Genomic DNA, 26,639 nt, shown 5'->3' with positions numbered 1-26,639 from the left:
CTTGACGTGCAAAACAAGTGAAGAAAGTAGAATACGAGACATGGAGCTGCAACAAGTGGGGCTTCTATTAGACTTTTCAATCCTGTTTCCAGACAAGTGTGTCAGTTTCTCTCCCTCATCCATAATAGGATCATCATGGCCTCAGCGACAGGCACATGTTATGAGCTTAATCTCATTTGTTACAGTCCAGGTATGCTCTGCTCGGCCGTGGAGCTCACTTGACTCCTTATAGTGGTGGTGAGTTCAGGGGATGAAATACAGTATAGAGATGGGTAAATCTGACTGGAGAGTCTATAAGGAAAGACAAGGCAAAGGCTACACACCTACTCTGCCCTTAGTTTAGCACAGAGCATGAGGCTAATCTCAGCCTCAGCGTGTCAATGTGACATCCCTGCTGAGAGTCCGAAGGCCAGTCTTTGATCTTCACAGTCGGCTTCTCTGTCTTGTGTTTCCCTCCTTCTGTGAATCCATGGCAACTGCAGCATGAATGGTCTATTGAGGATGGCATCCACAACATCCTTTGCCTCTGACAATTTATGAAAAACAAATGTAGTTGATTGGACTTTATTCGCCGGGTGAGAAGCAAAAGTCACCATTTCAGGATTTCAGCTGACCCCCGAATCCTGTGAATCTCTTTAATTTCTGCTCTGGAGTCCAAAACAAATTATTCAGTTGCTGAGTCACGATTGCTGTAGCACCACTTATGTTGAAAGTAAAAAAACAGAAAGACAAAATGACATCCTTATGTGGGTGGTTCATACTGCTGAAAGGAGATTGTGCTTTGACAAAGCAGCTGGTCTGATGTGCAGCGCTCTGTAGTTATAATGACTATAATGGAGGGAGAGATAGAATATTATATTTTGTAATATAATGATGAAATTGTGTACAATATTTCTTAATGACGACACCACATGATGACATCATATAACCTTACAAGTTACCTTAAAAGCCCATGCACTTTACTAGTCATAGGTTTTATTCATGATTGTATTAAGATATTCATTTGTGTACGTACTACCAACCTTCAAATTAAGCCTAATTCTTTAAAGACTTAAACGATTGACCTAAATAATTTGCACTCTTAGAGGTATTGAGGTTTGCCTTCTTATTTCCAGCCATGGTCCTCAAGAAACTCATATGTCCCTGAAACAATTGCAGTTCCCCAACTCGGATCAGTTTAGAGAGCAAAGTATCTGGTTAACGTTAAAATATCCTTGTTTTATTCCGGCATCTTCTAGAAGTTTCCGTCAGATGGCTATATATTTCCCCTCGGAATATCCTGTGAGCCGTAAATCGGAACGCTGTTTGCGGATTTTCTACATCCCAAACTGGCAACCTGCCTGTCGTTCAGGGGGAGGCGCTAGTCCGCAGTAGTTTCTGGAAGGAACCTCATGCTTGCACCATGGAGAAAGTGAGTTCATCAACTATTCATTCAATTATCTTTATAATAATTTTAGAAACATACGTTTCGTATAAATATTGACGAGTTCCTTTAATTGTGAGTGTCTTCGCTGTAAACATGTGGGTAATAGTGTAGTGACTCACCTCTTTACACTGTAACTTCACTGTTTGCTAATATCGGACAGCGAGCTAGCTTGTTAGCTTAGCGTCAATCCGGTAGTAATGTCTTGTAGCTAGGTGTTTGGCCGATGTTGTCTGATTGGACTTAAGACTGTTTCCCAAGAACATATATTTTTTTAGATAACTCTACTCTCCAATGTGCCTAAACTGGTTTGCAAATTGTGTAAACTGTTTGTCCATTTGTGTGCGACTGTGTCTAATTAATGATTGCACACGTCAAGGTTAGCTAACGTTAACTGTTAAGCTAGCGCACATGACTTAAAAATGACCACAGCCGCTTTATCATTGAATATACCACAGTACGGTATGGCTGCCACTGTAGCCCTCGTCTGTGACTCGATATAACCAAGCACTTCGCTAACCCCTTGTAAATCACCGGCGAGATACTTCCGAGTTAGCTAAGCTACTAATAACTACTGCTAATGACGCTAACTGTGTCACAGCTATCATTAACAAGCTCACAATGTGAACGCCACCACCAATATAGTGACGGACAAATGAAAACCGTAATTAAGCCAGTTGGTAAACGCCTGAGTACAATGTTTTGCTACAGGAAACGACGGCTAGCGTTAAACTGCGACAGTCCGTCTGTAGCACATGCTGCAGGAGTATTTTTGGATCTGCTTCAACGTTGTTCTCAGTAGCTCTCAGACCGGAGGATCATTCTCGATGCACACGGCTCTGCTGTCATGGCTACAGCCGCATATTGTCGTCAACTGCTGCGTCTTCTTGACAGTTCTGTAACTGGGCAGTTCATGTATTTTTGATGATTCATTCATTTTGACACCGCACCTCTGTTTATAAAACAAATATATATTTCCATTATCATGCCTGGCTGAGCAGGCAAGGCATCATAGCGTATTTGGCAAAACACGACAGTGAATAAGGTGCACAAGCTCCTGACAGGTCAAAAGAGGTCAGTAAGACTTTTTGAACACCCACAATATCTCCATCTCTTCTTGCATGACCAGCTTTCTCGCATTAAATCTACAGAGTAATATGCTTCCAGGTTCCATTTTCTTTTCTGACCGTACATCTTCCTGATGATACACAAGTGACTGTATCAAAAATTGTTCTAGAAACACTTTTACAGTTTACAAAAATAGCCAACCACCTGCTTTGTATTTACTGAACATCCTGCCCATAGTATACCAAGATCCTAGCCCACAGAGGATTGCAATGTTGCTGTGTTCTACCTTTTATGTTTTCGAAAGTTGTAAGGGGTTCTGATTGGGTTAGGTCTGGTGGCTGTGGAGGTAAAGTCATGCCACTCAACTCTGTTTTTTGCCTGGGATAATGGGACGGAGAGCCTCTTATTGGAGTGGTGCTTCTTTCGGCTCGGTGTGTCAATTATTCCGTCACATTTTGTGGAGATGTGGTGTGATAACATGTCAAACTGTAACAGGCAACCGACGAGAGGTGTTTGAAAACGATCTGTATGCTCACAAACAGGAACTGACTTCTTTTTTTTTAATTGGGTCATTGGCAGATTCCCCCATTCTTGCTTTCAGGATCCAACCTAACAGGGTAATCTTAATTTCAGGCAAAAAGAATAGGTTGTACATGGAGGACTGAATTTGCGTAAACAAATAAATGAAGACATATTATCTCACTGCGGCACCCGTCTGACATGAACAGCTGAGTCGGCCGATCCAATCAGGGGACTATTTGTATTGTGTCTTTGTGTAATAGTGGTAAAAAAAAAAAAAGCTAATGCTTATTTTGATTGAATCTTAATCTCTCTCACAGGTTTCAGCATTGAAAGACCAGGGCAACAAAGCGCTGAGTGCAGGAAATATTGAGGAGGCTGTACGTTTCTACACCGAAGCTTTGGCCCTCGACCCTTCAAACCATGTCCTGTTCAGTAACCGCTCAGCTGCCTACGCCAAGAAGGGCAACTACGAGAATGCTCTCCAGGATGCCTGTCAGACCATCAAGATCAAGCCTGACTGGGGCAAGGTGAGGCGTCATTTGTTCTGCCATTATTCTGTTGACAAGATATGTTGGCGTTAAAATTGAGAAGGCAATTTACAATGTTTCCATTTTGATCAACCAGGGCTACTCCCGCAAAGCTGCAGCATTGGAATTTCTTGGCCGATTGGAGGACGCCAAAGGAACTTACCAAGAGGGAATGCGGCAAGAGCCTAGTAATCAGCAGCTGAAGGAGGGTTTACAGAACATTGAGGCCCGGCTTGCAGGTGAAGACTGTTGAATTTGTGGAGCCTTTTATTCTACAGGAAAAGTAGCATATGACATGGGAATTGTATGAGTCACTTTACCCACCCACGTGTATCGAGGATTTAGATATGGCTGCCGACGGGACCACTGAAGTAAAATCACATTGTAAGTGCTCAAGGTTTGAAAGGGAGAGTAGGCCGTCCACTTGGGTTTTGAGTGTTGTGATTCATCCAGACAAGGTACAAGTAGTGGGGGTTACAGAGGAAAGACGGCTCTGCTGAATTTCATCCTAGACCAGTGTTTCTGTGTGACCATATAAATTACACTAGTAAAATTGATTTCTTTTTTGTGCTTCACCAGAGAAATCAATGATGAACCCCTTCGCCATGCCCAACTTGTATCAGAAGCTGGAGAATGATTCTCGGACCCGTGAGCTACTGTCAGATTCCAGCTACAGAGAACTGCTGGAGCAGCTCAGGAACAAACCGTCGGAGCTCGGCACGTATGTGCATTTTCAAAAATGTGTCAGCTTTATCAACATTCTTTGATTTAAGAATCAAAAATATTGGTATTTTAGGTGGCGTTGCACACAAAGTCTGGAAAATAATTGAGAAATGTTGCTTACTGACAGTACAACATTACATTGTATTGGAAGATCATCTTTTGTGTCAGTAATCATTAGCACGTATAATACTAAAAGGCCCCAAATCCCCCCAAAATCAATGGATCATGATCTCAAGTTAATTTGTAAAATGTGCTTTAGCCCCGAGTACTGTTGATATTAGAAATATATTGGTTTGCCTGACTGCTCTGTAGGAAGCTGCAGGATCCCAGAGTGATGACCACTCTCTCTGTGCTGCTGGGACTGAACCTCTCTGAGATGGAGGACGAAGAGGAGCCCACTCCCCCTCCTCCCCGCAAACCCAAAGAGACTCAGCCGCCTCCTCCTAAAGAGGAGGACCTCCCCGAAAACAAGAGAAAGGTACAACAGAAAAAGAGATGAACTGATTCATCATACTTCAATGTCATGAGTTTTAAGCCATTTTGTGTCTACTGATGAAACCTTATTCAGAGTTTTTAATCCTCTTGTTTACATTTTTTTTACAGGCCTTGAAAGAAAAGGAACTTGGGAATACTGCTTATAAGAATAAGGACTTTGACGCAGCGCTGAAACATTACGAAGAAGCAATCAAACATGACCCGACCAACATGACCTACATATCTAATCAAGCAGGTACGTATTCTCAGACTGAAAACAAATACCCACCTCACACATTTGAGCAAATTGACCCATAAAGTGCATAAAACAAAAAGATAATTCAGAATTTCTTATAAACAGAATTAGTGTGGGTAGTCCACCGGTTGCTTGGAGTTGTTGCCGCTGGGCGGACCACCACAGCTAGATCCCCAGTTTAAGTAAAACAATTTGAGTTTATCACATCATTTCTCAGGAAGTTATTTTAGTGTTTTGTCAAAGATTATTTTTTATTGGACAGATGACAGTGTAGCAATAGACTGAAAATGGAGAGGGAGAGAAAAAAGAGAGGGAGGCATGACACGCAACAAAGGTCTACTGGTTAGAGTTGAACCATGGACGGTTACCAATCGCGCCGAAATATAGAATGCACCAAAACATTGACCCAACAGTCGTACTACCAGTTCAACACGGATTGAAAACTGACACGATTATAACCGTCAGTTCAGACTTTGAATGTTAAACATGTACTCATTTTGGTTATCCCTTCAGCTGTGTACTTTGAGATGGGAGATTTCGAGAAGTGCCGAGAGCTGTGTGAGAAGGCCATCGATGTTGGCAGAGAGAACCGGGAAGACTACAGACAAATCGCTAAGTGAGTTCTGCCAGAAGTATTGCTCTGTTTTTTTATTTCATTTTTGTCTTTACTGGAGTGAATTTAACCACACTCTGCCACTCAACCTAGAGGGGAGACTGGTAGTTTGTGGGTCTTGTAGGACTCTTATACTTACTGATTTATTTACTTTCTTATCTGGATGGGAAACGACATGCAGCTAACAGCATATCACCAGAGAAATGGTATTATACCAGAACCATTAGGTGGCAGTGTTGCTCTATTACTATTACTGATTTATCTGTCTATTCAACTTGAGTTTAGTTTGAGAGCACAAAGGTGGTTGTGATTATGGTTCTTGTTGTTTGTTTCATAATAATTATTACTGAACAGTCTCTTCCTTAAAGAGGAGCTCTCCTGTTTTGAGTCTTTACCCTTTAGTTGAGAAAACCAGAAAATCAGATCTCGCATTCTGATGTAATATCTCTATCTTCTCCTTTCTCTTCCTCTTTTTATAGGGCCTTGGCTAGGATTGGAAACTCGTACTTCAAGCAGGAGAAATACAAAGAAGCGATTCAGTATCTGAACAAGAGTTTGTCGGAGCATCGTACTCCCGACGTCTTGAAGAGGTGTCAACAGGTGCAGTGAGAGCTCATTTTCCACCGAATGAAGCTTTTTGATTCTAACTCAGATTATTAGACGGGATTAATTTATCCAAACTGTTTTTTTTAAATGGATAAAAAAAAGAAGCTGTGCTGGACCTGCATGTGTACAGGGAATGAAAACATAAGTGCACACCTGATCTTATACCTTGAAACTTGAATTGGCTCCACAGGCAGAGAAGATATTGAAGGAGGAGGAGAAAATAGCGTACATCAACCCCGACTTAGCCCTGGAGGAGAAGAGCAGGGGCAATGACTCCTTCCAGAAAGGTGCGAGTAATAGCTGTAGCGCGTGTTTGTTGATCATTGTCATTTGATTCTTCGTTCAAGACCTTGAATAAAGCTGAACTCCTCTTTTTCACCCTACAGGAGACTACCCCTTAGCCATGAAACATTACTCTGAGGCCATCAAGAGAAACCCCAAGGATGCCAAACTCTTCAGTAACAGAGCTGCCTGCTACACAAAGCTGTTGGAGTTTCAACTTGCCCTGAAGGTACAGTGCGTCCTTACCAAGCATCTCCGTTAGTCCCTTAATGAGAAAAATAAGACCGTTTGATCATCTTGTTTTCATTCGTCAGGATTGTGAAGAGTGCATCCGACTTGAGCCCTCCTTCAGTAAGTATCAAACTTTGTAGTTACTATCATTTATTACACATTTTGCTAGAATACATTTCATAAAGTAGTGCTTTATACTCTTAGTTTAGATTCAAGACAAGTCTCTCTGATTTGACACCTAATGTAAACACGTCTGTCCACAGTAAAAGGCTACACACGTAAAGCAGCCGCCTTGGAGGCCATGAAAGACTACACGAAAGCTATGGACGTGTACCAGAAGGCTCTGGAGCTGGACTCTTCCTCTAAGGTATTTTACAGGTTCCTGCACAGCTCCGAAAAGTCTGGAAAGATGTCTTGGAGTTCCAAGGCCTTAAGCACTTTGTTTTGTGTCAAACGATTTTGGAAAAGTATGGAAATATGCTGGTTTTGATTCAAGTAGTGTAGAAAGTAATGTGAATTGATTGTACTTTCTTAAAGGTAGAATATGTAGTCACATTATCGATTGCTGTTATGAAGAGTGAATGTAGAGAGGGACCGCCGTTAGTAAGGACAAAGCCATGAATCGGAGGAATAAAACGTTATGTTCTAATTGTTTCCAATGCGGTTATGTTCTCAAGCACAAATAAACACATCCGCACCTCCGGACAAACCGAAGGTGCCGGCCCCCAGGCCGCCTTCATCCTGCTGTGGCCCGTCTGTTATACATAACTGCTGGTTAATGATGATGATTTACTTTTCTTTTTTTCATTACTTGCCCTTTCCACATTCAGGAAGCCACAGAAGGCATTCAGCGCTGTATGGTCAGTCAGACCACCACGAGGACCGACACTCCCGAGGAAGTGAAGCAAAGGGCCATGTCCGATCCCGAGGTGCAGCAGATCATGAGTGACCCAGCCATGCGCATGATCCTTGAGCAAATGCAGAAGGACCCTCAGGCGCTTAGCGAGTAAGTTTTTATAAAACTTTTTTGTGTCACTTTCTGTCTCTGCATTAAGAATCTAATGTTTGTTTGTTTGTTTTCTGTTTGATCCTCAGCCACTTAAAGAATCCTGTCATTGCCCAGAAGATTCAGAAACTCATTGATATCGGACTGATAGCCATTCGTTGATAAGAGACTTCAGGACAACAGCAGAACAACGTGCAAATCCCTCCGACTATTACATCCTCCTTTCTTGCCTTCAAATTCAAAATGATATTGTCGTTAGTCTCCCTGAGACTTTGTGTGTATGTTATGGTTCTTTTTTAAAAAATCAGTTTCACAACTTTTTCATTGTATTTAAGAAAGCATCTTGTATGTCATCTGGGAAAACTTCAGGTCTCCAGAAAACGACTGGATTCCTGTGTACAGATGCTGAAACGCAAAAATAAACGGCACAATTCAGTGCATTGTTTAAAGGGGAAATCCACCCTGAAGCAGTTCACATATTCCTATTGGTCTAAGGAAATATAACAAAAAGAAACAAAGAAGAATTTCTACTCTCAAAATAAAGGTTGTAATGTAGATCACAAATTCAAATTGTCAACATTGGTCATTGTTCTAACTCTCTTGGTCCTCTTTTAGACTAAACTTGGTTCTTGGTGCTGAATCTTTCTGCCGGCCACTCAGCTGCAGGTCCTGACTCTTGTAAGCATGTTGGCCATCGTTTTTGTACTTAATCAAAATATTTGAACTTATTTTTTGAGCTTTGCTGTCTTTGGCCTAAGGGATGATTGTATTTGTGTACAGCTAATATCGGGAATTAAACAAATTGTAACTGGGAGTGAAAGAACACTATTTGATGTCATTAAGAATTTGGGGATATTTTGCCATAAGATTGATCATTAGCGTTGCATTAAACTATTCCATACAGCAATTAAGGCACCTATGTTGTTATTCGGAAATATACTAAACTAATATACAAAAAATGTAAAACTTCGAGGAGAAGCTCCTGTGCCAGTTGACGTATCAGTAAGACAAGAATACTGTGGAGAAGTCACTTCTGTCAGGAAGAGTTGACTTGACTCAGCAGTCCTCCCACAATGATCTGGCGATCAAGTTTAAACTTTTTTTTTATTTTTTATTAATTCAAGTCCAAGTAGATGCTTTTGACTGGCCTCAAATATTAGTTTCCCAAACCTGAAAGCAGAGGGCTGCTGTTCAAAATGTGACAACTTGCAGGTCTTGAATATTTCCATATCATGGGAATAATATGACATTTGAAGGGTGGATTTTTCCTTTCTAAATTAGCAGCTATTGGTTGAGTTATAGGGTCCACAATTATCTCACTTCATGATGCATCTTTAATGCGAGTACTGAAGCCTGGCTGCTACCTGTCTCTACTTCCTAATGTGTATTTTGCCCAGCAAGGAAGTTCCTCCCTCAGCAGCAGACTGCTCAGCATCTGTTTTCAGAGAGGAAATGCACACAAGTGTTAACATTAGACATATGGCTTCAGATACCTCAAAGTCAACACATTCACATAGTATCTCTGTGCTATGGTTTCCAAGAGGGACCCAGATATGTTAAATGTGAACTGTGACATCTTTTCACATTACCTCAGCAGAATTGCTGCATCTGGACTTCTCTATAACTTATGGCAAACAGCCGAAATTGGGATGTTTTTAACATAAAAGTCTCATTGTAATCAACTACACGCAGCAGACGTGGAACACTCACATGAGGTGAAAGAAACTGTCCCAAGAAGTGTAATGGACCATTGGAAATCAATTGTACAGTGAAATATACAGTATCTGAATGTATTTCAAAAGGTCAGTTTTGACTTTTTCCTCCTGTAAGACAAACTATGTTGACAGTGACTCAATGCAGTAGTAGACCTACATTTTATAGTACGGTCTTAGTCAGTGTAATTTAACACCTTACATTACACGCCAATAAACAGTCAAATGAGAGATTCTTCATACAGACAATTGTGTAAATCATTACACTTGTCAACATCAACACACAGTACCGTTGATAGATCTGTGCTATATATTGGCAAATATCCCTTTCCAGAGAGCCAGCAGGCATGTCAAAGGTGAATAAATGCCTTGTGTATCAAAAATGAAACGTTTTGCTAGTGCAAGACAAACTGATGGTGTCCATACACAGGCACATACTCAAACAATATGCATGTCAGCTGAAATTCAACAACAGTAAAGAGTGCTGAGGAGTGGGACCATTTATGTGTTGTCCTACACAATATTTCACCCATTTGGACGTTGATATTGTTTTAATTTAGATTCATATGGTGAAGATATGTTCACCATTTGACTACAATCTATTATAATGGTGGGGGGGGGGGAATCACCAACGACCAATATAGAAAGAAGATCTAACGTTAACCAGTTCTCTTCTCGTGGCTCCGCCCACACGGAGGGTTCACGTGACTGACCGTCGCCCAGGTTGTGTCGAAAGCATCCTGGTGTTAGCAGTTAGCTTACCGCTGACAACAAAAATTATAAAGTGAGGTGTGAATATGTTTATATAATGGGCGAATATTAACGTGACTCTAGTGAGGACAAAGAAGATAAGGAACTACCCAAACGGGCTTTTTTCCCCAACATGGTTGGACAGCTGATCGGAAGAGGCCAGTCAACACTGCTAACTAAACATTAGCGTTAGCTCACGTCCAAACTTTGACGGGCACCAGCAGCAATTCGTTAGCTAGCTGCTAGTTCGCCTAATTGCTACTACCATTCCAGCTAGCCAGGACATGTACCTTGTTATTGTAGCAGGTATGCTAACTAACTAGCGTCGGGGTTATTTACGCACCGTGTAATGACGCGTAAAATCAGCGTTAACGCTATTACTATGTAACGGTAGCTAACCTCTGAATAATGACAACTGTTGTATGCTAACGTTAGCCACTTAAACTTCACTGCAACTAAGATGTACACAATTGCTCCAAATTATCAGTGTTACTGATTGTCTCTCTCATAGCTAACGCTAATAGTAAAATAAAGCGAACAGCAGCTGGTAAACAGCTGTAATCTGACTAGCTACACGCCTGTGTTTTCTGGTCGATATCGGCCAATAACATGAGATAAATAATGCGAAACAGCAGGATGTCAAACGCGTGGGGATTAACGTCAGGGCAGCAGTATTGTTTAGGAAACACAGCTGTCCGCTCGTTTCGGTAATCCTTGTATTCCTCATAATGACACAGTAGATGTTTGTGACTGCTGAACGTGTCGTGTACGGTTAACATCTTGTATACACCAAGACGTCTGACTACCAAGTTCACTTTAAACGGCCTGCATAGGCTATAGTATTGTTCTTCTTGGAAGTATGCCCGGGGACGCGTCTGATAGTAGTGATGACTCCGATGCAAAAACAAATGAAACGGCCTGTACCGTCAAGCATCAAATCACCAATGGTAAGTCCAGTATACTGTTAGTTTACACCGTGCAACCAGACACCCCTGCACACTGTAGTTCATTCCATCATTTCATTCACTATGCATTTGTGATAACGTATATATTGTTGACATAGCTGAAGCTTTGCCAGAGAGTTTGTTACTCTGTCGGGTTAAAGAATGACCCGAGGCTGGAGCTGATGATAATGTTATGTTGTATTGCATTACATTTGAAGGGGTTTCTAACGTGCCTGCTTCTCCACATCTACATACAAAATATTACACACTTCTCAGTATGATGCAATATCACACAAACCCAAAATGAACCATCTAATTGGATCAACACGCAAAATACTCAAGTATGCATTTTGAAAATATAATTGAATACATATTCATATTAGATGCATGTCTTTCACTGTTACTTTACGTGTATGAAGTTATTATTATTATTTTGCCATCATATTGTTTCTGTTGAATGGTGATAGTCGAACACGGCTAAATTGATTTGCTCCCAATTCAAATATGCCATCTGTTCAGAGTTAGACAGCTGATTCAGCGTATTTTAAGAGATTTTTGAAATGTTTCTTTCTATACTTTTACATAAATTGTGCATGTACTGTATACTGTATGTTTTATTTGTGTCATTTTCTCTCTGCTGCTAGCTAACCTCACAGGTCACACTGAGAGGGTCGGTATGGAGAACTTTGAGCTGCTCAAAGTCTTGGGCACTGGAGGTGAGTGTCTACGTGAAGCACGAAGTATTTTAAATATAAATGCAGTCGTCGTCGTCCAACCTGAAGAAAAACTTGAGTAAAATGTGAGAATGAGGTAACCCCAAAGCAGCAGAATCTATATTTGGTTAAATAATTTAGAGGCAAAGTGTTTATAATATATTTCCAGAGACCGTAAAGAGAAAATATACCCGAGGACTGAAATGTGCGGTAAAATATTTTTTACCTTCATATCCTGATTTGGGAGTTGCAAATGATCAGGACAGAATGAATCTGTATTTTCTGATGGTAGAGCACGTGCTGTAGATGTCTCTGTTATTAGAGCTCATCCATAATGAATACCTCTTAGAGAACTGAGAGGCGGTTTCTGTCAACAAAACAACACCTGATTAAGTTTGGTGTGCAGGAATATTTTTGCATATATTCCAGTTGAGTTTCACTTTTGTACTAGAAGAAACTTGAACAACTGGATGAAATATTTGTTTTTGTGTTTTTCTAGCTTATGGTAAAGTGTTTTTGGTCCGGAAGAATACCGGTCACGATGTGGGCCAGCTGTATGCTATGAAGGTGAGAGACTATTTATACGATGCTAATATATATATATATATATATATATATATATATATATATATATATATATATATATATATATATATATATATATATATATATATATATCACAAAATTCATTACCACAGGCTTTCACTCCACTATTTCTTTTACATTTATGACTTTTATAATCTCCCAACTGAGTTTTTTTCTGTTAAAATTTGCCACTGTAATCTCAGAGAATATCCACGTTTTCTTTTCCTCATAAATTTACGGCTTTAATCTTTTTATATACATGCATGAGACGTACAAAACAGCTCCTTAGAGACAAATTTAAATGTTTACAATTCAAGTCAGAACACTCACCCAGCACATGGTGGGATGTCACGTCAAGTTTATTTTGATTGCTTCCGTAGGTGTTAAAGAAAGCAGCTATTGTTCAAAAGGCAAAGACGACGGAACACACTCGCACTGAGAGGCAGGTGCTGGAGCACATCCGCCAGTCTCCCTTCCTGGTGACGCTCCACTACGCCTTCCAGACGCAGAGCAAACTGCATCTCATCCTGGGTGAGTGACGGCAATGCTGCCACCAAATACGGAGAACTCATGTTGTCCTCGGCGTTGAAACAATAGATGTTCTCTTTATGTTTCTGTCTATTGCTGTTTGTCTGTTTACTTTGTTGGCATTTGGTGCATACTGTGTGTGTTGTATAATTGTTGTATTATTATGTCTATTCAAGCCCCCTGTGTGTTTGCCTGTGTGTGAGTACAGACTACGTGAGCGGCGGGGAGATGTTCACTCATTTGTACCAGCGGGATCACTTCCCTGAGGAGGCGGTGCGGATTTATGTCGGGGAAACAATCCTGGCTCTGGAGCACCTGCACAAGGTGCGTGTAGATACTGCTATGATTACTGAAAAGAATCAGTAGATATGTCATCTTTTGTAATGTTTCCTATGATCTGCTGTGTGTACTCCACGCCATCTCTGTTCACACATTACTGCACTTAACATGAATATCGCTGCTAAGTTTCCCCCGTGTGTTTCGTTCAGCTTGGGATTGTGTACAGAGACATCAAGTTGGAAAACATTCTTCTAGACAGCGAAGGCCATGTGGTACTGACAGATTTCGGGCTAAGCAAGGAGTTTCTGGAAGAAGAGGTATGTGAACAGATATATGCGGACTAGATAGATAGAGAGATGGATACTTTATTCATCCCCAGGGGGGAATTTGTCTGTAGCAGCAGCAAACGAAGTTACACAGTAAAATAAAAATATTAAGTACGGAAAATGCACAATATATACAATACAATAAAATAACAGAGCAGAACCTATTCATTTAAATGCGCAATATATATAATACAATAAAATACAATACAATAAAATAACAGAGCAGATCCTATTAATTTAAAGGAAATAAAGTAATACCAAAAAAATGTGTGAGATCTGTTATTGCTATCACAATATTATGTTCATATCAGATTTGTTTTTACGGTTATGCTTTTCCTCCCCTTTGTCCTCATTACAGAAGGAGAGGACCTACTCCTTCTGTGGCACCATTGAGTACATGGCACCTGAAATCATCAGGGGGAAATCTGGGCATGGCAAGGTAAACATATGACGGTTTTGATCATGTTAAGGATTTTTAGGTGCTGACATGTGAGGCCCTGTAAAGTAACCGCTCCATTGAGATCCAGTGTGACTTAAACGCAAGCTGTAGATATTAAAACTGCAGTTAAAGGACTAAATGCTGTAATGACTTTGGATAACTGTGGTTTCCTAAGTACCATACATTAGATCAAAGATAAGACGCAATACTTTTGTGGTTATGGAAAGCAATCAGTGTCATAACAGACAACCCAGGCGGATAACTACGCAGCGGGTGCCCTATCTGCTCATATTTAGTTCTCTGTCCTTTTATTTAATGTCTTTCTCCTTCAGTCGGTAGATTGGTGGAGCCTTGGGATCCTGATGTTTGAGCTTCTGACGGGTGCTTCTCCTTTTACCTTGGAGGGGGAGAGGAACTCCCAGAGTGAGGTGTCAAAGTGAGTGCCGCCAACTCCCAATTCCATAAAACATCAATTAAAATGATCAACCTGGCTCAATCTCAGGTCATACCGCTTATCTCCGAGATGGTGTATAAATAAATGAGTGTTGGTCTCTCATTAATCTATCTAGCACAAATTGGAATTGCATTATCATACATGTGGTTATCACAGTGAACATCTGCTCTAGGATTTCATCGCACAGTATCTTATGAGGGTGCTATGTCAACAAAATGGGCATTTATTTGATTTCCTTCACCATTTTTTTTTTCCCCAACCCGTCTTCCGTCAGGCGTATCCTGCGCTGTGATCCCCCGTTCCCCTCCATGATCGGACCCACTGCTCAGGACCTGCTGAGGAAGTTGTTGGTGAAAGATCCCCACCGCAGGCTGGGCTCTGGACCACGAGGGTCTGGAGACATCAAAGCACACACCTTCTTCAAGGTCCTCCACTGTCTGTCATTCTCATATCTGTCTTCCCCCCCGTCCCCCGTCACCTCTTCTCGTTCATCCATAACTCTCTCCGTCTGCTTGTTGTTTCCAAACAGGGACTGAACTGGGCTGACCTAGCACAGAAGAAGGTGCAGAGTCCGTTCAAGCCGGAGCTGAAGAGTGAACTTGACGTGGGGAACTTTGCTGAGGAATTCACCGGGATGGATCCCGTCTACTCTCCGGCGAGCACACCGCCGAGCACTGACCGCCTGTTCCAGGTTAGTCTTGCTGTCGCGCCTAATAATAAATCAGATAGTGGTACAAGATGTCTTAATGCCTTTTCTGATAATACAGTTGTGTGTTAGGGGTAGGGCCATGCTTTTATGTAAATGTTTAATGTAGCCTGCTCTCTCTCTCTCTCTCTCACTCTCTCTCACTCTCTCTCACTCTCTCTCACTCTAAGCAGATTGTTCAAAGTGTACTACCTTGTCATACACCTAATATTACTTCTCTGTCATTTTAGGGTTACTCCTTTGTTGCTCCCTCCATCCTGTTCAACAAGAACGCGGTCATGGGAGACTTTGTTAAATCCCATATCGGTGCTGATCGTCCGGCTTCAGCCTCTGTCCAACGCAGTGCAATATTAGAGGTACGGCGCTGGAACCAGTGGTTCTTGTCCTATAAAGACATTTTGGGGTTAAGGTGATTTTGGGCATTAGTGGTTTTTATTTTTCGCAAAACTATCGTGTTTTTAGCGGAAGCCCATCTGTACGCTAGACCGATGTAAAACAGCATCTAAAAAAAAAGGCTCAGCTGTGTTTCTTAATTAGGACAGACAGGAAGGAAGAGAGGAAGTGAAACTAGTTGTTTATTAACTTACCTTATTTCACAGCATGTTTTGTCGTATTTAATCTTAAACTAGGCAATATTGAAGAAATACTACAACTTTCAGGAGACTCTGTTCTGTTAGTATGGTATCTGTAAAGGAATGGGAAATCTAAGGTCAGCTTGTCTAGTTTGATATTTGTCACACGAGAATGCACAATGTAAAACTACTGCATTGATTTCAGCCAGAAATCATTGAAGTCTGACTTTGTTTTGGTTATTTAACAACACAAATGTGAATCATTGCTCGTTCTCGAAAAGAAAGTATGGTTGCAGCGATAGATGATAAAGGGGAGGTGTTGATATGCTGACTAGCACCATATCATTTCAGTGTGAATGCAAATTATATTTCCATATAAATCCCAAAATGTTCCTCCACAGCAAACCCTTCTCAGGTACTTAAATACAGACTTCAGGTTGCGTCACACATTGGTCAATGCACACCAAAGGCAGGTCCTTTTAACTGTGCTGGAAGCCACGTCCCATCACACAGGGGAAAAGAACCAACACAGCACATCTCTTTTAACAGCTCAATGTGACTCATACCAGCCCCCCCCCCCCCCTTTTCTTTGTTCAGGAATCCCAGTTTTTTCAGCACTATGAGCTGTGTCTTCATGGGCCACCCCTGGGCGAGGGTAGCTTCTCTGTGTGCAGGAAATGCCGACACAAGCAAAGTGGCCACGAGTATGCCGTCAAGATCGTCAGCCGCAGGTGAGATGTGATGCTGCAATATCCCGTGTGTCATTTGTTCCTTTCATGTTGAATGGGGGGATCCGAAATCGGGAAATATTCATGTCATTATGAATACAACACAAAAAAACAAACAAAGACCAGCTTGTTTTTCGTGCTTCGATTTTTATATTCAAGTCATAAATAGTTTGAATTAACGAGCCACGGACTGAGTCTGATTTCTTTTCTTTTTTAATATGTCAGATCTGTGTGACAGGAAGTTACTGACTTCTTTTGCGTGCCGCACGTTAATGCGATAAATTGCTTTGATACTGAAGAAAAGGGGATTCTCAGACAAGGCTTCTGAAGATTTCCCCTTCCTGTCCCAGCACACGCATACAGTGAGTTACACTGTAGCCGCCGGCTCAGCCGTCGTCATGTTGTGAGCTGCTGAATAGAAATGCTCCCAAACTCTTCCAAAGCCACTTTAAATATGCAAATTAAATCCAATCAGTGGCCCTTTTTCTTTTTTACATAAAATGTAATGTACAAAAACAAGCTGTGTTTTGTTCTTTATTGTGTTGCGTTCATAAATGAATTGAACAAAGTAATGAATTGTTTTTAAATGTTCTTGATTTTGGATTCCCCGTTGAATATGAAGAGAACGAATGATTCTGCTCCACCATCTTAGTGATAGCTCTGAGCTTGTGCTTTACAGTATCACCGTTCGGTCTGATAGTACGAGTCACAGAATGTCCTCGGTAACATGTGTACACCCTGTTCTCTGTGTTAGAATGGAGGCCAACACCCAGAGGGAGGTTGCTGCTTTGAGACAATGCGAGACTCACCCAAACATCGTCAAGCTGCATGAAGTGTACACGGATCAGGTACAGTGGAGGACACACACACACACACACACACACGATGACGTGTGCAATAACAAACACATTTACTGTGTGTACTTTCAGGGATGGGAACCTGAAACTTGTGCAACAACAAAACGGCTGTTCAAACTCTTCTTTTCTCTCCTCCCGTTAGTACCACACATATTTAGTGATGGAGCTCCTGCGAGGTGGGGAGTTGCTGGAGAGGATAAAGAGGAAGAAACTCTTCGGAGAGGCGGAGGCCAGTCAGCTGTTGCAGAGCCTGTTCTCGGCAGTCAGCTTCATGCACGAGGCCGGAGTCGTGCACAGAGACCTCAAACCGGAGGTGAGCTGGGCTGACGACGACTTGATTCATAAAATCCATAAAATATACAGTCGCTCATTACCAAAAAAATGAACTGATGACTCAATAGCACCGAGCTGTGTTCTGTGCACACACATGTATGTATGATTCTTCTCATATAGATAACATCAGTCCAAAGTCATTGCATTTGCATCCATAATTCCTCTCATTATATTGAAATTAAAAATACATTTCAGTAATTACATTTTTTTCCCAGAGAAGTTAGATGTTAAAAAGGAAGCCATGGCGTGTGGAATTATTGGCTCAGAGAGAATTAGTGAGAACAGAATGAAGTTTTAATTGTCTCAGTATTTTCCACTGTGAACCGCATGTGTTGTGTTTTCCCCCCCGAGGACGTCTCGCACAGACTGGCTTAATACAGAGTTATAGCCGACCTGTTTGATGTGTGTTATTTTTCCTTTCTTTTTTTCTTTTTTGCAGCATCATTTTGCACATGATTTAATCGAGGTAATCACAGTGGACAACGTGCGGCACTTTTCAAAATGAAGGCTGCAGATTTATCACGCGCATATCCTGCCGTCTTCAGATGGCTGTGGGATTTAATTAACGGAAGGAGTATAGAGCAGCTGTGAATGACAGATAGTGGTACGAATCAGCCATTAACTTTTAGTAACGCTCCAGTGTTTTACTGAGACGCCTGTCGTAATCGCATAAACTTTTATATTTGATGCCAATCTGAAGGCATTAACTGGTCGGAGAGTGTTTTAATTAAAATGGTTTATCTACATTTTCCCATAATTCCCAGCAAATTTCTTAAGTATTGGAGCTTGCGCTTGTTTACACAATCACCACATGATGAATGATGGTCAGGTGAGTGTTGTGGAAGTAGCGGCTGTCCTCCGGCATCTAATCTAGTTTTCACCAAGATATCAACTCATTTTGGGCCTTTTTAAAAAAAATTTTTTAGGAAACTCCCATCTGTTCCCCTCTACTCCTACCTTTGCACCACATGTGCTGCACTGCGCACGGAAATGCGATTCACACAGGTAGAGCCTAAATTTAGGTCAGGAACATACCAACTCACAGTATTTAGTAGTTTTACTAGTTGTACTAGTTTTTACTCGCGGTATTTAGACGTCTTTTCTCTGTCAGTGAAGACGAGTGTGAAAAACAAGAGCGGATGATCGTGACATTTTCTTTCCCTTGCAGAATGTGCTGTTTGCAGATGAGGCGGAGGACTCCATTCTGAAAGTAATAGATTTTGGATTTGCCCGCCTATGCCCGGCAGGCAGCGCCCCCCTGCAGACTCCCTGCTTCACGCTGCAGTACGCTGCACCTGAACTCTTTGAGAGTGCAGGATACGACAAAGCCTGCGACCTCTGGAGTCTCGGGGTCATCCTGGTAATTTAACCTAAAACCGCTGATTCGGTCACATCGGTAAGGCAAACTGAAGTACTAACGACTCGCTCTCTCTCTGTGTGTGTGTGTGTGTGTGTGTGTGTGTGTGTGTGTGTGTGTGTGTGTGTGTGTGTGTGTGTGTGTGTGTGTGTGTGTGTGTGTGTGTGTGTGTGTGTGTGTGTGTGTGTGTGTGTGTGTGTGTGTCTCATCAGTACACCATGCTGTCAGGCCAGGTGCCATTTCAGAGTGAGCAGCGGGGGATGACCTCATCATACGCTGCTGACATCATGCAAAAGATTAAAGAGGGCGATTTCTCATTGGATGGGGAGGCATGGAAGGGCGTATCGGAGGACGCCAAAGAGCTCGTTAAAGGTATGCGATATAGTACGTTTTAAGTGACACACTTTCCTTAGTTATTAGGGCCACATTACATAGTTAACATATAACTAAGTACGTGCTGCCCTGTGTGATGGGGAATGGTTTAGAGAGTTCCCACTGAGCGGAGCACTCGTCAGAAGTCAGGGAAATGTTCCGTCTGCTTCCCTTATGTCTTGTTCTATTGTCGTTGTGTTTCTTTGACTCTTTCATTCTGATTCAAGGCTTACTGACCGTGGACCCAGAGACGCGTCTCAAACTCTCTGATCTGAAAGAGAACAGCTGGCTGCAGGGCGGAGCATCCATGTCCACCACTCCTCTGTGCACTCCAGATGTGCTCGAGTCGAGTGGGCCTACTGTCCGCACCTATGTCAATGCCACCTACAAGGTAGTAGCATTGTGTACACAATTTGGCAAAGTTCTTTAAAAAGATGATTGCATGAACTCATTGTGTTTCATCCACCTTTTCTTTGGTCACCCCCCCCCGCCAGGCTTTCAACCTTGGTAAGAGAGAGGGCTTCTTTCTGAAAAGTGTCGACAACGCTCCCCTTGCAAAACGCAGAAAGCTGAAGATGACGAGCACAGGCGTCGAGACCCGATGGAGTTCATCCTCTTCCTCCTCCTCCTCCTCCACTTCCTCCTCTGCCTCGGCCTCTGCAACATCATCCAAAATGCAGCCAAAGCAGACGGTGTCCCCAAAGCAGACGGTGTCCCCAAAGCAGACTGTGTCCCCAAAGCAGACTGTGACCCCAAAGCAGAGCTAGCCTAAACGGCAGCGGAGAGAACAGAAGGGAAATGAAGAGGTATGTGCTTCTACGGGCAACACAGGGTCCTACAGTGGTGATGGGGTCACCCAGTTTCCAAAAAAAAAAAGACCATACTGACAAACCAAAAGACTGGTTTAGGTTAGTGTTTTTAATACAAAATTGTATTCCATCTTTTAACAATAAAGCAACTTTACCAATATTCTCCCCAAACCAAACTGTATTTTCCTTGAATGGATGGAGGAGAAGATGGTAGAAGTCTAGTTTGGCATCATTAAGATGCACAGAAATCTGAGGCCTTGAGAAAAATATTATTATCCAGTATTGACCATAGTATGGTGATATTATACACTAAAAGTTCAAGATGAGACATTTATTACCCGTTTTCACTGTGTGTAAGAAACAGTGCCTGGCTATATAGGGACAAAGGGAAAAAGGAGCCATAAACGAGCAGAAGCCATATTTATAGCGACGCAGCGAAATAAACCTTGTGGATACACACAGATTTGCACATAGCAAATGAATAGCCCTTCCAGGAATTCACAGGCTGAATCCTTTTCATTGTATCTAGTTATTTTGAACTTTGCCACACGCGTAATGATTCGGCAAAAGCTCGGCCACGAGTGCTGTGCCACACGAAAGCACTCATCTTTTTTTTTTTTTTTTTGCTGTTGCACTATTTGCAGAGAGCGTAAATGATCGAAAAAAGAAAAAAAAGGGCAGACTGCTGGAATGGGAAATCAGAGGGAAATGCTTCTGATATGTATGACCTTTGAGATGGCAGAGGATGCTGTAGTCAAAATGGTCTCTATTGGATGCAGTTGACTGCGTCAGTCCTGTGGGCACTGACTTTGCAAAGCAGTTGCACTTCCAATACACTACCAACTCTACAGATCCTGTTAAAACACAACGCATGTCTCAGTCGATGGCTCTGATAAAGGTTTTTTTTTGGCAATCAACTCCAGAGTTGCACTTGAAGTGGTCGCAGTGCTAACACAGTGCCCGACAGCAGCACTTGTAAACGCAGTTGAAGACACAGAAGGACGCGTGAACTAGAGTGTGGGGCTTTTCTCGTCACACTTGCTGTAAATTTGCTCGCATTATTGTGCCGCTCCGACCATTTCTAGCATGCTGATCCTTCGTGAAGATGAACTGTTTTGTTTTTTTAATATTTCGGTATCTCAAGTGTACTATGGAAATGTTTTTATGCTACCAAGTGCACAAGAGTGTTTGCACGTAGATTGGAGCAAAATCCATTTTTGGTGGTTTTGGTGTCCATGGCCTTTGGCTTGTGAATTTTCAAAGGGTATTACAGTTTTTTGTTGTCGTTGCCCTATCAGACCAGCGCCATATGCGGCTCTCACGAATACAATCTGATTTGATACAGTGAAATATTTGTTCCCCCTTATTAACGCTCAGCTTCTTGTCACTTGGGATGTAAGGGGCCACCCACATATGTCTTTTTACAGATGTGCTTTTAAAACATTGTACGGCTTTGAAATTCAAATAATGTTACAGAATGAGACACTTAATCATGAATTTATTATGGTTCTGATGAGCCCATCCTGCAAGTTCTGTATATACTCATTCTTGATTTAGAGCAAAAAAAAAAAAAAGATGTATGTAATGATTTTAAGATTTGAAAAACGTTTTAATGGTATATTAGTCTTCTGGTGTATTTTTGTTGGACTTTCTTTTTTTTTTTTTTTTACATGTTGCACAAACAGTTGATCAATTAAACACATTTCAGCTTTAACGGTGCTTTCTCTGATATTTATTACATGTAATTGATATTAATGCTGTGGTAATGGGATTAATGATTGAATTGGCTCTTGTTGTGTACCAGCAGAGTGTGTGTGTGTGTGTGTGTGTGTGTGTGTGTGTGTCTGAGTGTGAGAGCATGAATGGCGCTGGGAAGTTGGTTGTACCGATATATTTCTGTACCAGATGAAGCATTATTGCAAGTTACTGTATTATTCCCTTGTTGTTTGCCGCCTTTGTCTGTTTATAAGGTAACAGGTTGTTTGTGTTTGAACATTTACATTTTTACTTCAGAATCTGTGCTTTTATTGGTGTTCTTTTGCTGTAGTTTCCTTTTCGCTTCCTTTTTTTTGAGTATTACTATTTTACTGAGATGCACTGTCACTGATGTCGTAACTGGGAATTTATCTTTTGTACCAAGTTTTTTTTTTTTGGTTGGTGCAAAATAAACATTACTTTTAAATAGATGGTTGTGCATCGAGTCTTTTGAGTGTTGTCATTGTTCTGTGATTGCTTTTGTTCGGAGGGAACATTGGTTTGAGCACTTTCAGCACCAACTACACTCCATAAATACTGGTGGTGAGACTTTTAATTATTGCTACCAAATGCAAATCAATCAATTACACAGGAAGTTTCATAACCTTTCCATTTAACAGAAGCCATTCTGAAAATGTACCTATTTTATAACAGAGGTAAAACCTCTTGTTAAAAACAATCAGCGATTTAATCAATTTCAAACCAACATGAATAGTTTTCAGTCAGCTGCAAGGTGAGATGTTTTACCACAGAATATTACAATCTTATCTCTTTTTGGAGTCGTTGCCAACTCTAAACTCAAAATCCATGTTCTTCAAATGTATCTTAAATCCCCGATTCAATCTCTTGATTTTACCATCTGTCCACAAAAGAGAGTCGCTACAGTCGGTAATGTTCAGAGGCTTTAAAGCTTATAAAGTTCTCTCTCTCTCTAGTCTGAACAACTAGCACCGCTTATTTCACATTGCACACAAAGGACAGGAAATGGAAAGGGTTGGGTGGATTTCTAAGCATCTTTATTCTATCTGATCCTCTCTGGATATGGCCGGCTGTCCTCCGCAAACACTGCTGCTAAACGGCTAACAACGAACATTACTATCATTACTTTACTAACCAAAGACAGTTTGTGGTTGAAAATGGGGGGACATTTGTGGACTGAAACCTAACACCAGAGTGTATAATACTTTTCTCTAGAACTTCGAAATTCTTCTATGGTCTTAATAAAAGCTAAATGTCAGTGTAGAATCAAGTTTGCCAGCATTCACAAATGCGAGTTTTTTATACGTGGGTGCTTCATATCCTTCAGACATTTAAATATATTGTGCTTCATGGAGGGGGGGGGGGGGGGGGGGGGGTTAACGAATTACACTTACCGTAGGCTATAGTACTATAAAACAGTCGTTTTTTTGTGTAAATCATACGAGAATGTCCGGTGTGAGAAAACTAACTCGGCAGGTGTGTTTGCGGCCGCACGAGCGCTGCGGACAGGTGAGACACCGCACATTGCCGACACTCCAGCAAAAGATACACGTTGTAGTCAATTGTTGGCGTTCACTGGCCAAGTGTCAGGACCAAAAGAAAAGCACAACAATGCAGTCAAACTTCTATGGTTGAGGTTAGCATTAAGTGTACCTCTGCACAGTAAAAGGTTCTAACGTTACCTGAGTTAATGACCGACTTTTCGAACCACCTGGCGAGCACGTGTGACCTGGCTCTGGCGAAATGCTAACGCGCTAAAATGCTTTCGGTGGACACGTGTCAAAGCAGGAGCTTCGAGGTGTGTGAGGATTTTCTGCTGCTTTTCACAATAATCATCTGATGTGACTGCAGTTTATACTTATTCTGAATGTGAGGAGGCATACAGTGAGGACAGATAGTCTAAGTGGACTGGTTATATCTTGTATTGAGAAGGAAGGAGCTGAGAACCAGAATTCGAGCAGAAATAAATACAGTGTTGAAAAATTGGCTGAGAAAACATTGGGCACGACTTTCAGGCTCTTGTGCAATGGCCATTATTGCGGCAGAGAATTACATCTCGTCAGTTCACATATTTCCACTCCTCCAGACACGCCAATGCCGAGAAGCTGAACCTGAAGGAGACTGAGTGGGACTTCGAGGTGCAGGTAACTCCCTGAATGCCGTTCAGAAGTAAAACAACAACTACACGCTCCCTGAACTCTACCCACGGATGAGAGCATCAACAGCATTGCGTTGCCTAATAGCGAAGCAGCGTTGGTTGTATACATTACATCTATGTGTCGTCGTTTGGCCACAGTGTCTGCTTGTTATTTATTTAATTCGTCTTGTTTTCTGGTTATTTCATGTGAGACTGTATAGTTGATAGTTGTACACAGGCTGAAAAGTGCTGTCTGTGGAAAAAAGTATTTATTGTTGGTTTGGACATTAGCGCTCATGTAGCTGATGTTGTCTGGCTATGACGCCTATATGTTGTAATTTAATGCAATTTATTTTGTCGTAAATAATCAAAATCATCATTTTTTTAATCACAAGTGCTTTTACTTGAGTACAATATACCAATACTCTTTCTAACTCTGGTCTTTTTTTCTTGCTTATTCATTTCTGTTCTACAACTTGTCCTTGATCTTCTTGAAATTCCTGAGCCTCGTAATCTATAACTGTAAAAAAAAGAAGAAAAAACCCCGGCTGTCTCCTGTGTCCTTTGTGTCCTGTTTTAACCGTCCCCTCATCACACCCCGTGTCAGGTGTTCCCTCGGCTCATTCGTTTTTTTCCCTGTGAAAGATATGTGCTCAATAAAACAATCTAATGTAAGATACTTTTAAAATACCTAATATTGGATTCGCTGATTGTCGTATTCCTCGTCTCACTGAACGATGTGATGCATGACGGTCAGTGGCACCGGAGCAGACGCGCTGCATTTCCCCGTGAGAGCACATGAATGTTTGAAACATTGCTTGGGACAAGACGTTCAATTAACAGCACAGGACACGAGGAACAGGACACAGCCGACACAGGGCAGGATAGAAAAGGACGCAGTGACCACCCAACGATAGAAGACCTTCATAACGCAGAACAAGACACTAAATTACACAGTCTCACTTAATTACAACCTTTCTCATGTACCACCAAGCCAGGAGCCTGTAAAGGACAGTGTGAATGGTTTGTCCTTTTTTCTTCGGGCACATCGATGATTTGAGCTAAATGCTAACTTCAGCATGCTAGCATAATAATAACAACACAATGAACATGCTGATTTCTAGCAAGTGTCATTGGTTTTGCAGGTATTTGGTCATAAATGTGTGCTAGATGAAAAGTCAGGGGATATTCACTCACTGGGGTTCACCCTCTGAGCACCATGAATATCTGCACCCGATTTCAACGCAGCCCATGGAATAGTTGTAGAGATATTTCAGTCCGGACCAAAGTGGTGGAGCCACAACGTAGCCAAAAAAGGTGATATTATATTGGCGGTGATGATGCATGTGATAAACCCAAAAGCAAGGAGAAACCGATAAAACTGATTGGCATGCTTTGCAGTCCGCTCATTGATCGCTGGCAGCAGATGAATTCCCAGCTGAGCTTCTGGGCTAATCAAACGTAACGCTCCACATATTCCACAGACCGTGTGCCGCAGCAAAGGCCGCTGTTGTTGGCAGCGCTTCGCTAACAAACAGCTGCACATTCTGAAGGGCAAGACTTTTGTCTCTGCAGGAGGAAGCACATGTTTGCTCATCAACTCACACTTTCGAACACAACACGAACGGAAGCCAACAAACCGTTGGGGGAAAGCAGCTCTGTTGGCATGGTAAACTGAAACTGTGTTTAGATTTTTGCGAGGAATTAAATATTAATCAGAAGGTAGGATTAAAGTGTCCTCTTAAGCATACTAACAGTTCCGCAGACACCCATGGAAGTGCCATAAAAGCTGTTATTAGCTTTGGCAACAATTTACAGTGTACCAAAAAGTTATTTGGAGATGCGATCCATTCATAGTTAACGGGGAAAACAATGTTTTGTGTTGCGTTTCATGTTTATACAGTGTGAGACTCCAGCTTTAATGAAGCAATGAAATGTAATGTTGAACTAAAAACAGGTCTTTTCAGTCTTTGGGAGACTAGCTGCTCTTGTACAGCTGTACAAGCTTTATGTTAGAAAACTGAACACTAAGGGTTTTAACTGATGGGAGTGCTTAATGAAAAATTTAACAGTCTATTAAAATATGCGGTTTGTGATAATATGTACATGTCACATAATGCTGCCCGTCAAGGACCCACAATGCTCCATTAGTTCACCGATAAGTTTCATGAACTCTGACGCTGTCCGTGGTCCTGAGCGCTGCACCATAAATTCCACGCCACCGGGGGTCAGTAGGGCGCTTGGCACTGACGGCACGATGGGCAATGGAGAAGCGATGGATAACATGAATATAATGTGTCATTGGGTCATTAATCAAATCAATACCCAGGTGGATGATTTGCACAGAGTAAATTTAATATATTGGGCATGACAAAGACAGATCTGGATGGAGCGCTCGCTCAAAATCATCAATTACAGTCCGTACGGCTTGGAAGTGACCCAAGAACGGAGTACAGTTATAATGTCTTGTGTGACTCCAGAGGAGCTTTCTAGAGCCTCAAGTAAAAAGCCCAGATGATGTCATAGTGATGTAATCACGGTTATCCTGAGTTGTGTTTGAGACTCTAAATATT

At 41.6% G+C, this 26,639-nt stretch overlaps 2 protein-coding genes across 3 annotated transcripts; both read left to right on the top strand.

Annotated features, from left to right (window-relative positions):
- Positions 1–1,375: 1,375 nt before the first annotated feature.
- Positions 1,376–9,683, top strand: stip1 (stress-induced phosphoprotein 1). Its single transcript, XM_079170995.1, has 14 exons — positions 1,376–1,411; positions 3,331–3,540; positions 3,638–3,779; positions 4,120–4,261; positions 4,576–4,741; positions 4,867–4,993; positions 5,507–5,609; positions 6,086–6,206; positions 6,403–6,499; positions 6,599–6,723; positions 6,809–6,845; positions 6,989–7,092; positions 7,556–7,731; positions 7,821–9,683. The coding sequence occupies exons 1-14, from the start codon at positions 1,403–1,405 to the stop codon at positions 7,891–7,893; spliced, it is 1,632 nt and encodes a 543-aa protein (XP_079027121.1). The 5' UTR covers positions 1,376–1,402; the 3' UTR covers positions 7,894–9,683.
- A 494-nt stretch (positions 9,684–10,177) lies between these two features.
- rps6ka4 (ribosomal protein S6 kinase, polypeptide 4) lies at positions 10,178–22,379 on the top strand. Of its 2 annotated transcripts, none has more exons than XM_079171826.1 (18): positions 10,178–11,140; positions 11,782–11,853; positions 12,350–12,417; positions 12,816–12,966; positions 13,172–13,287; positions 13,452–13,559; positions 13,930–14,007; positions 14,340–14,443; positions 14,736–14,886; positions 14,991–15,152; positions 15,398–15,523; positions 16,337–16,470; positions 17,222–17,315; positions 17,467–17,637; positions 18,826–19,017; positions 19,227–19,386; positions 19,614–19,777; positions 19,881–22,379. In XM_079171826.1, exons 1-18 carry the CDS (start codon positions 11,053–11,055, stop codon positions 20,151–20,153), a joined length of 2,412 nt encoding a protein of 803 aa, XP_079027952.1. In that variant the 5' UTR covers positions 10,178–11,052; the 3' UTR covers positions 20,154–22,379. The 2 variants fall into 2 exon arrangements, with proteins under 2 accessions (XP_079027952.1, XP_079027951.1); XM_079171825.1 differs by having other exon boundaries at positions 13,927–14,007.
- Positions 22,380–26,639: the final 4,260 nt, after the last annotated feature.

The sequence above is a fragment of the Pholis gunnellus genome, assembly GCF_910591455.1.
Source record: "Pholis gunnellus genome assembly, chromosome: 13".
NCBI lineage: Eukaryota > Metazoa > Chordata > Actinopteri > Perciformes > Pholidae > Pholis > Pholis gunnellus.
The sequence above is the reverse complement of the archived record's forward strand: the minus strand, read 5'-3'. Positions and strand labels throughout refer to the sequence as shown.

Coding starts and splice junctions, on each gene's coding strand:
- stip1 (XM_079170995.1), top strand. Junction 3,541..3,637: donor TCAAGCCTGACTGGGGCAAG/GTGAGGCGTCAT, acceptor TTGATCAACCAG/GGCTACTCCCGCAAAGCTGC. Junction 5,610..6,085: donor GACTACAGACAAATCGCTAA/GTGAGTTCTGCC, acceptor CTCTTTTTATAG/GGCCTTGGCTAGGATTGGAA.
- rps6ka4 (XM_079171825.1), top strand. CDS start 11,053: ATGCCCGGGGACGCGTCTGATAGTAGTGATGACTCCGATGCAAAAACA. Junction 13,560..13,926: donor AGGAGTTTCTGGAAGAAGAG/GTATGTGAACAG, acceptor TCCTCATTACAG/AAGGAGAGGACCTACTCCTT. Junction 14,008..14,339: donor GGAAATCTGGGCATGGCAAG/GTAAACATATGA, acceptor TTTCTCCTTCAG/TCGGTAGATTGGTGGAGCCT.